Source organism: Asterias amurensis, chromosome 10, assembly GCF_032118995.1.
Source record: "Asterias amurensis chromosome 10, ASM3211899v1".
Lineage (NCBI taxonomy): Eukaryota > Metazoa > Echinodermata > Asteroidea > Forcipulatida > Asteriidae > Asterias > Asterias amurensis.
This window is the reverse complement of record NC_092657.1, coordinates 21,376,424-21,387,619: the sequence shown is the minus strand read 5'-3', so window position 1 is coordinate 21,387,619 and position 11,196 is coordinate 21,376,424. Positions and strand designations below refer to the sequence as shown.

At 38.8% G+C, this 11,196-nt stretch overlaps 1 protein-coding gene across 2 annotated transcripts; it reads right to left on the bottom strand.

Annotated features, from left to right (window-relative positions):
- Position 1: 1 nt before the first annotated feature.
- Positions 2–9,393, bottom strand: LOC139943263 (monocarboxylate transporter 13-like). Of its 2 annotated transcripts, none has more exons than XM_071940087.1 (6): positions 9,237–9,393; positions 8,350–8,652; positions 6,599–7,050; positions 5,070–5,295; positions 3,399–3,545; positions 2–2,077 (listed from the first exon to the last, which is right to left on the bottom strand). In XM_071940087.1, exons 1-6 carry the CDS (start codon positions 9,391–9,393, stop codon positions 1,914–1,916), a joined length of 1,449 nt encoding a protein of 482 aa, XP_071796188.1. In that variant the 3' UTR covers positions 2–1,913. The 2 variants fall into 2 exon arrangements, with proteins under 2 accessions (XP_071796188.1, XP_071796189.1); XM_071940088.1 differs by having other exon boundaries at positions 5,070–5,290; positions 6,672–7,050.
- Between the last annotated feature and the right edge of the window lie 1,803 nt (positions 9,394–11,196).

Below are 11,196 nucleotides of genomic sequence, written 5' to 3'. Positions count from 1 at the left end.
CGTCATATAGCGCCCTCAAGTGTTACACAAACGCCCAAACGACTGAAACTAGACTTGTGTACAAGTCGTAAACTGCCCAATCGCCTTAGTCGCTTTGAGAAGCAGCCTTGCGAGAGTGAAGTGCAGAGCCATTATCACCGCGAGAAACATTTTAACGACTTCTCCTCAAGTCTTTATTATTGAAGCCACTACTTTATAATAAGTTTATTAAAAACTCAAACCTTATCAAAGAACGATTTTAAGTTATAAAACTTAGTTTAATATAATATAATATTCAAAGAACCCAGTTCAAAGGAAGATTTTAAGACGCTAGGTGGCAGCATACTCACCGGGTTGATCCATTGTTCTCGGTAATGTGTGCAATCAGAAAATACGTAAACAATGGAATCTGGTAATAAGTCTGCTGCCACCTTGCGTTCCAAAGTCTCCCATAAAACTGGGGGTTTTCCCCGAAAGACAGTGTCTGTAGCCTAAACATCTGACACTTCGAGGCTCGTAAATGACGCCACAGAATGGCAGGCCTCTCGACTAAGTCAATCCATGTCCATGTGCAGCTTTACTGGTAACAAGATCATTCGTCGTGTTGGGTTTCAGTTTACGGGCCATAAAAATGCGAGAATTAATTGCACATTAAATTCATGCTTAATTGATAGATCTCAACACGAATGGTAACATAATATGAAAATTATACACAAATTTCAGACAGCAAACCTGAAGACATGGACAATATTGTCAAAGACTAGTAAATTCAACATAATGCACAAAAATAACAAACCTGTAAAATAATTGAACTCAATTGGTTGTCGAAGTTGCGAGATAATAATGAAAGAAGAAAAAAAAAACTTGTCACACGAAGTTGTGTGCTTTCAGAAGCTTGATTTCGAGACCTCAAAATATAATTCTGAGGTTTTTACTTCTTTCTCGAAAACTACGTGACTTTAGAGGGAGCAATAACAATAATTTCTCACAATGTTGTATGTAACACCCCTTCCAAGTTTTCTGCCTTTAGCGCGTCACATTATGTCTTAGTTTTACTAGACGGCAGCCGTGTGATAGTGCATCGTTTGCCGTGTGATAGTGCATCGTTTGCCGTGTGATAGTCCGACGACTATCACACGCCGTGCAGTACCCAGACGTCTTTTTACCCACCTCGAACCCATGTAATAAGTTGTGCATCTGTGTATCTGACCCGCGCGTACGAACGTTACGTGTACGAAGATGATAAAGTCTGTTGGGGTGTTATCAAACATTGACTGCTTTAACTCGTGCTATGGTTATAAAACACGACTAGTTTTAACCATAGCACTCGAAGTAATCAGTGTGTGTATACTATCAACCTCTCCCCATTACCAACTAGAGTAATCAGTATTGTGAGTAATTACCAATAGTGTCCACTACTGCCTATAAAGATAAGACCAAAAGGCACCCAAGAGATGACACACCCAGCAAGACTCTGTAACCATTGATCTATGATGACATCACGGGAAAGCTCTTAGAATCTACTCAGCAAACCATTAATTTGAGGCAATGCATGGTGAGGTATCAAGAACTGTTAAATTTTGGTTTGCGGTAACACCATGTGTTTGTCTACTTGCCAGGTAGGGTTTGTTTTTGAGATAACTGTGTTTCTATTACTGTTTTTATCGGATTGTTCGGGGACTTCTCAGTTCTGAAAAGAACTGTCCTGCTTTTTTTTAGACTTAAACCTGGGCCGAAGGTATATGGCAAATTGACTGGGAATATACTTTAGGCTATAGGATCGTTGTTAACTGCGCTACCGCGGAGTGAGTTCTTAAATTGGTGGTTTCTTGACCATTATTAGTTATACATTGAAACATGAAACCCTATAATTATTAAATTTAATTGGTCAACTGATTATAATAATATAGCCATAATTATTGACGATCACTATCTCAAACTTGCACGTGTGTTGCTGTGGTTCGTGCGCAGCATAGACTACCTGATTGTAGTTGCCTTCGTATTGGTATGGACAGAAATAGCAATGCAGAGCAAACAAACATGGCGGCGATCACAAGAAGACTGACGATGTAGTTGCCAGTGACGTCATACAATCCTCCTGTCAACAAATTAAACAGAGTTAGCAAGATCAATTTTTCATGTTGCGTGTCATGGTTTAGAGCACCGAGTGAAGCTGGTGTTTCTGATCAGCAGAGTGTGGGGGAAAAACAAAATCAAAGGCATGTTATTAGGGTGGGATTAGAAACCACGACCTTTGCAATTCTAAAGCAGTAGCTAGATTAAGTTTGTGTCCTATTAGGAGCCGGTACCGCAGTACGGAAACTAGGTAGGCCGACAGTGCTAACACACATCGGTGTAGGGTGAAAACCAAAACATTAAAGGCAGTGGACAGTATTGGTAAGAATGTCAAAGACTAGCCTTCACATTTTGGTGTATCTCAACATATTCATAAAATAACTAACCTGTGAAAATTTGAGCTCATCGGTCATCAAAGTTGCGAGATAATAATGAAAGAAGAAAACACCCTTGTCACACGAAGTTGTGTGCGTTTAGATGGTCGATTTCGAAACCTTAAGGTCACCTGGAAGTGGTATTTTTTTCAAAATAAAGCTTTTGTCTCTAATATATGTGTTTTGATGAGTTGAATGTGAATAAACAGTTAACTAAGGTTTTAAAAAATCAGTTCTTATGTTATTTACAAATTTAAGAGTAGACCCCGACCCGAGAGGGCGCTGTTCGTGACGTCAATCGAGGCAGACTTTGCCTGTAATGTGTAGAGTAAACACAATTGCAAAGTACATGTACGGACCAAGTCGTGAGTTTGTACGTTTCAAAAAAAAAAAAAAAAAAAAAAAAATTCCGGCAATGCCGACCAGGTGTATTGCTGCTGATTGCAGAAAAAACACTTTTTGAAATGTACCAACTCACGACTTGGACGTACATGTACTTTGCACGTGTGTTTACTATACGCATTGCAGGTAAAGTCTGCCTTGAACGACGTCACAAAAGGGGTAGGCGGAGTCAGCCCCCAAACAACTTTATATATTTTTTAAACATATAAATCGTGACAAACAATTACTAAAAAAATTGTTTTATTGTTCGTAAGCATATACTCTTATGTTTGAAAGAAAAAAAATTCTATTTCCAGGTGACTTTAAGTTCTAAATCTGAGGTCTCGAAATCAATTCGTGGACATTTACTTCTTTCTCGAAAACTATGGCACTTCAGAAGGAGCTGTTTCTCTGTTTTATACCATTTGATCAACCTCTCCCCATTACTCGTCACCAAGAAAGTTTTTATGCTAATAATTATTTTGAGTAATTACCAATAGTGTCCACTGCCTTTAAGCTTTATGCCTGTTGCAAAATGCTAATGTATTAAATTAGTATTATTTATTGAGCGCCAGTGCTATGACTTACCCGCAAGAGGGCCGCCAATAAGTATTCCAATGCCGAATGGAAATAGGGCTAGAATCGTCACACCATTGTTGCTGTACGTATCGGCAAATATGTCAGCTGTGATGCCCATTACTGCACCGTACAAGACAGAGCGTATCAGTCCACCAACTAAACCAAACCAAACAACAACAAAAACTTCAAAATACATGATTAATTAAAGGCACTGGATGGACACACCATTGGAAATTATTGTTAATGACCTGGGGGCCAATTTGATTGAGCTGATATGCACGAAAATAGCTTGCTTGTTTTACACATCACACTGGCAAAAAATTCATGCCATTTTAAATGTTGCTTGTAACCGGTATTTTTGCTAGTGTGATGTGTAAAACAAGCAAGCTATTTTCGTGCTAGCTTTGGAGTCTTGGCCGGTTTACCGATTTTACTAAACAATTGTTTTAGCTTAAAGGAACATGTTGCCTTGGATCGGTCGAGTTGGTCTTTGAAAAGCGTTTGTAACCATCAAATGCATATGGGTAGAAAGATGCTATAAAAGTAGATGCTGTAAAAGTCCTTATCTATACAAGAGTGAGATCTTGCACCTTTCTCAAAGATTGTGAGATAAATTAGACTGAGGGAGTCGTTCCTCTGTCTTGATCTGTTGCTCATTTTTATAGGAATTGCGTCATTGCATGTTGAGGTATCATTGTATTTGGTTTTGCGGTAACACCATTGTGTGTATCAACTTTTTATTTATTTTTAATTTTTTTTTTAGATAACCGTCTTGTTTTATCAGATTGTTGGGGAGACTTCTCAATTCTGAGAGAATTGTCCTTTTTTTTAATACTGTATACACCTTGGCGAAACAGAAAAATGGCTGGGACTACTAAATATTTTGAGTGATTATTAAACTTTCCCAACTTATACAATGAGAGAGGTTTCGCGGAGTCTACGGATACACATACAACCGATACGTCGACACTTTGTGTGTTCACGTGACGCGTATCCGCGACTATGGTATTTTGCACACACGTTAGCAACGGATACAGGAGCTCATACACGTTTAAAAACACAGATACAGTTTTACAAACTTTTAGTTGTATGTTTGTCCCAGATTAAAAACTTTTCCCATGGAATTGCTTTCACTGGTATCGTGCATGATATAGATAGAAAATTGTTAGTCATTGCAAGCAAAACGATGAGAAAATGCAGTCTATAAAACACGGGGTCTCTATCGGTCATGCTTGTCGAGAAAAACACTCATGATGAATGCGAGCGCACTCGGGTGAAACATAACTTGCAAAACAAAATCCAACACGCGGCTGACGTGAACGGATACTGATGATTTCCGTGTATGTATCTGCACGCTTGCGAAACCTCTCTATTATCTATAGAACTTGCACACTCTCTAAATGCAAAAGAGTAAAAAAGCACTCGTAGAAGAGCCATATGAGGGACGACTTTTTTTCGAGTGGTCTTCCGAACTTTTAGATTGAAGTTTGCAATTTTTGTTGAGTGATTTTCCACTCTGTCGTGGAGTGAAACCCAGGATGGTGGTTATTTCACTCTTTTAGAGGGCTGTAAAAGAGTGAACTAACCACCACTCTTTTCAAAGAGCAATATGAGGGAGGGAATACTCGAAATGTAAAGAGTGGTGTTTTTCACTCTTTAACATTTGAGAGAGCACTTTACCTATCGACAAAGCTAAGAAATGTTCTATCGTGTTTGCGATGGACATCACTCCAAACTCAGCTGTAGCTAGAAACATAGACGCAGAGAGATAGTATACTCTTTGGAATGGAAGACTGCCACCGAATATAGCAATAAGAATCTTGCCGATCAAATCTCCAAAAGCGAAGAACACAAGTGCAAGAGAAATCTGCTGGTTGTTAAGACCGTGCCGATCCATCAAACTGGCCTAACAAGAGGAAGACAAGAACAAGTTAGGGTCAAGTATAACTCGTCCTTCGGATTGGACGTTAAGCCGTTGGTCCCATGTTGTGTAACGAATAACCCAGTGTACTTATCGATAAGAGAAGGGGTTCGCCCCGGTGTTCCTGGTCCGATCGGCAGCAAATTGCGCCACAGCACCTTGTAAAACATTACATGGTGCTATCAGAACTAGGTCTCATAATTCAAATGTATAGTTCCAGATCTTGCAGAAAATACTGTATGTTACAGCACCAGGAGCGTCACTGGGTGACGGACAGGCGTTATAAAGAAGCCACAACTATCATTATTATTATTATTTATATTATTATTAAGTGTAAATTACATTACTCAAAATATTGTTTGATTTTTTTTTAATGATTGACATTAAATAATGGCTTTGGCAGCTAGCTTAGGACAGACATTTAAAGGATTTTGGTATTTTTTCTTAACACAAAATATAATTGTCCATAAACTTACTCAGTTTGAAGAAAATGATACTTGCTGAGGTGCTGTAGTTTTGAAAAACGAGACAGAAAACAAGTATCAAAAAAACGTATTAACCAGTGATGGTAGGCTATGGATTTTACATGCTAAAACTGAGACTAATAGCTTTCGTGACTTCGTTTTACTCATTTCTCAAAAGCTACATCACCTAAGCAAGCAATATTTTAGGGGAAGCTTTCTACTTTTACTTATCTTCAAACTGTTTAAAGGCAGTGGACACTATTGGTAATTACTCAAAATAATTATTAGCATAAAATCATTCTTGGTAAACAAGTAAAGGGGAGAGGTTGATAGTATAAAACATTGTGAGAAACGGCTCCCTCTGAAGTAATGTAGTTTTAGAGAAAGAAGTAATTTCCACGAATTTGATTTTGAGACCTCAGATTTAGAATTTAAGGTCTCAAAATCAAGCATCTGAAAGCCCTCAACTTTGTGTGACAAGGGCGTTTTTTTCATTTTTATCTCGCAACTTTAGCTCAAATTTTCACACGTGTTATTTTATGCATATGTTGAGATACACCAACTGTGAAGACTAGTCTTTGACAATTACCAATAGTGTCCACTGCCTTTAAGTTTAATGTAATTCTGTGGACATTGTGTAAAAAGTACACATACCCTTTGAAGGAACGTTACAGAAGAAACAGAATAAGTTTATTCATTCTGAGTTCAGAACATGCCGTGACTATAGCTTCTATAGATCTACTTGAAAGTTGACGCTTTTACTCGTTGCTATCACTTGTCCTATTTTTTATTGATACCACTCATTGCGCTCAAAATAAACTTACAAAATTAATGATGAAAAACGTCCATCCAATTTGAGAAAGAGTTATTCCCATGCCCCATGCTATGGGTTCGTACCTCGTCATCATCTCCAGCACCTCACAGTGGTATGACGAGAAGCAACACTTCTTCTCTTCTTGCAGTCGAGTCAAGTCTTCATCTTGCCCTTTGGGTTCTTCAAACAAGCTCTGAATCTCTGGATTTCCATCTATGCTTGGTTGAACATCTTCACATCCATCTACGTTTGTCTCCTCTTCATTCAAGGGACTTGCCTCCTTGCTACCGTCTTCAATATCTGCAACATCTTGACGGTCGTTGACGGTTGTTGACGGATCCCTGAGAATCAAGCCGATGGCTACACCCATTACGAAGATCCCGCTTGAGACGATTCTTAAAGCATTCCTCCATCCGTACTGGGTTATGCATGCAGTTAGCAGAGGACTGAAAATTAAGATACCTGGAAAAAAAACATAAGTACGAATTTAAAACACTTCGAATAAGCAAAGTTTGAGCCCCATAAGTTGTTAATGTTGATCCCAATGTCTTTAAAAAGGGGAAAACAAACCTAAAAGTCAATACAACCCCCCCCCTATAAATCTCAGTCTTTGCAGTTTTAAATGACCTTTGAACCTATTATCATTGTCCATTCCAAAATGTGTGTGTTGCGATTGTTACGTCATCGTTTTACCTCTAAAGAGGCTTGATGACGTCAATGCATCCTATAAGGTCTTTGTGAAGGCTTGCGTGTTCTGATGACGTCATGACTACGCAGCCAGATAGAATTTGAAAGTGTAGTGCGAGTTTTTGGACGTTAAACTGCGCGATTTTGTTTTCTTCGCACGAGTAACCATAAAGCATACAAACACCCTTTAAACTTACGTTGCCCCATGATTGGTTTAGAGAACGGGTTTACAACTATGGTACTGATAACTAAATGAGTTTGGGTGGTTCTAAAAAGAACCTTTGGTTTAAACTCGACGTTTCAATCAGTCTTTTCTGATTGTATTCAGAAGAAAGCTGGACTCTGATGCTGCATGTTGCTTAAGTACTGTTGAGGCGGATTAGCTCGGTGATGCACGAAGGCGGGAAATAGAGGAGGGAAATGGAGCTCGGTGATGCATGGTAAAACGCGATTCTGCTCTGGAGCCTTGGGCTAGTGTGATGGGAGTTCGCTCACTAGACTGTGTCTGTGGGAAGAAGCGTGCATGCAGCATCACAGTACAGTTTTCTCCAGAAGATGACCAGAGTATACTGGTCAAAACGTCGAGTTGAAACCAACAGATCTTTTCAGCAGAACCACCCCAACTCATTTAGAGATAGTCATTACATTGTGTTACCGCAAACCTTTCCATATCGTTGTTCCACCATGCAAAGTTTCAAATCTACTGCATGATAACAGTTGTTTATACTCACACAGTGAAACCAATTGGTAGAATTCAGAGTTTAGTTTATAGGAAACTCACGTCTTGTGCCAAATTAACTTTTGGATGGGACGTAAAGCCGTTGGTCCCATGTGTTGTGTAATGCATGTACACTCATCGAAAAGAGAAGGGGTTTGCCCCCGTGTTCCTGGCTGCGGCTGCTTAATGCGCCGTAGTACCTTGTAAACCCTTATAAGGTGCTAATTTTGGTCTCAGAATTCATCACTTCAATAACCTATCTTTCTGAAAATTTGTATATACTCAGCGCCTTGGGTACCTTGTTTGGTAGATACGTGCGCTTTATAAGACTTCGATCTTTGTATTTATATTATTACCTAATGAGGTTCCGAGGAACATGACAGCGCTCGCACGGAGAAACGAAGTCCCAGCAGCGAACCACTTTGGAAGAACAATCCCATTGGTAGCAACGAGGACGAAGTCGTTTGCAACACCACCAAGGATACCAAAAGTCAAGAGGACGTACCAGAAGTCAGGAGCTAATGATGTCAGCATCAACCCTGATAGAAATACTACATGACCAACTAAGATCAGAGTACGATGACTTACAACTCGGAGGAGTAAACTGGCCACAGGACTCAGCAAGCCCGCTGATGCATTGGCTATGGACCCCGGCCACCCTGAAAGGATACACACGTCATCAACACAGATACATAAAGGAATCAGTTTAACACATTACTCGCTTGCATTTTCATGTTTATAGAGATAATAACAGATTTCATGATTATCTTCCACGAAATATTGTTTTCTTACCACCATGCACGAATAACTGTATAATTATACATACACCGTAAGTATTTTAACAACAAACAACAGACAATAAACAATAAACAACAAACAACAAGCAACAAACAACAAACACAAAAAACAACAAAAACAACGAAAGACAAACAACAAACAACATACAACAAACAAACCAACAAACAATAAAACAACAAACAGCAAACAACCAACAACAAACATCAACAGCAGCAGAGCACCAGCACCACCAACACCAACACCAACAGCAACAACAACAGCACCAGCAACACCAACAGCAGCAGCAACAGCAACAACAGCAGCAACAGCAACAACAACATTATCAATAAACAGCAGCAGCAGCAACAACAGCAACACAAGTCAACAACACTATAAAGGAAACAAAATAATCTAAAAAAAAAACCGCTAACACATCACGTGTAATTGCGCAGCATAATATAGTTACCTGTTAAGGCTTCACTGCTTCCAAACTCATCTCTGAAACTCACAAACAAGATGCTGTAGTTGTACACAATTCCTTTGATGAGGATTAATTGAATGTTGCAGGCAACTGGAATCATTAAACGAAACCAGCGCCACTTGCGACTAACCGATTCGATCATTGTGAATTTAATCCCAGTATGAAATCATATAGTGGAAGTGATGCCAGGGTACAGACAGACTGCAACAACTCTCATGTACAACATTTGTTAAAACTAGGCCTTTGTTCGTGACCCCATGACATATTTATTGTCGACGATAAACCATTATGAAAACTTCTATTCGTAACGAGTAACCGACCACGTCTGACTCTAAACTGTCTACGAGTTTCCGTCACGGATAATGCCGAAGCTATAGTGTGCGGATTTTAAAACTTGTTTTGTGTTTTTTGAATAATACAATATATATATATATAATGATCCAATAGAATTCAGTTGACATATTAATTTTATGTCGCTGCGTAGGAACTAAATGCAGTATCCAGTGTATTGTTATCATTATTTATTGTGTTAATACTTATTTGTTTCTGCGGACAACCAAAAGCGAAAGTAATCACCATCTAAAGGCGATCAAGAAGATAAAAACCTACAAAGGCACATACAAGTACAAGAGAAAACACGTCATAAAAAGATAGACATTAGGCCTACCTATTCAAAATATTGTTGTTGGCTTATGAATGTTTTTCTAGTTTTGCACCTCCTTATTTCATTTGATAGACAGTCTACCCGCAGGTCAACAAATTTATTTTTCTTTCATCCGCAAACTATTCCTCCTTTTTCGTGCGTGACCTCTGTGTGAAAATATAATCAGTCCAAAGGGCTTCTGAAATTCAGTCTTTTTCGGCCTTATCTGAAAAGTATTGACAGAAATAATGAAGCAGTACATTGAAATAAAGAGCATATCTGTCGTTTTGTATGAAAACAAGATTTGTGCAACTCAAATTTTAAAAACACGACAAATTGTCCCGTTATGAATGTCAGCAACAGTCAAAAATAGTGTACATGGATAGATAGTTTAATATTCTTCATGGAAATGTTAAAAGCGAGACCGGATCGTACCTAGTCCAGTCAAGATACAGCGATATCCACCGGTAGTCCAAAACCCACGTTACGAAATAAAACAACCAATAAACAGCATGGTTTTCCTGCACGGTGATTGGCGGACGATGACATCATCCATTTCGTGGGAATGGTTCCCCGACCGCCAGCCTAGCGTTAGTCAATAACATGAGAGTGCCTGTCTACAATGAGCTGACTCCATACAGATACTGATATTAACTGTAAATCTGTACACGTCAGCCGCGTATTGGATTTTGTTTCGCAAGATATGTACTTGTATGTGTCACTTGAGTGCGCGCGCATTCATCATCATGAGCGTTTTCCGGACTAGCATGACCTACAGTGACCCGTGTTTTATACATTTTCTCATCGTTTTGCTTGCAAATGACGAACAACTTTCTGTCTGTACCAAGCACGATACCAGTGAAAGCAACTCCGTAGGAAATGTTTTGATATGTGTTAAAACTAAAACTAAAACGCTGCAAAACAGTTTCCGTTTTTCTACGACGTGAACCGTCGCGGATACGTGTCACGTGAACACACAAAGTGTCGACGCATCGGTATCTGTATGTGTAGTTGTAGACATGCAAAACCTCTCTGCTATCTTTCAGCAACAGTTATTGTAACTTTTTTATCTAAACTTGTAGTTATTGTATACATGTAAAAAACAAATCAATGTCTGTATTTTTAAAATTATTTTATTCTTACTAGTATTTTCGTTATGCAAGAAAAAAAAGGAGAAAACGTGAACAAGTATCATGAGAAAAGTTATTTATTGAACATTGTTTTAAACATTTTTGGTGAATTGTTCACCCTTAAAACACAATCACCTCCTCATCTCGCCCATTGCTTTACATGTTGTTTCGC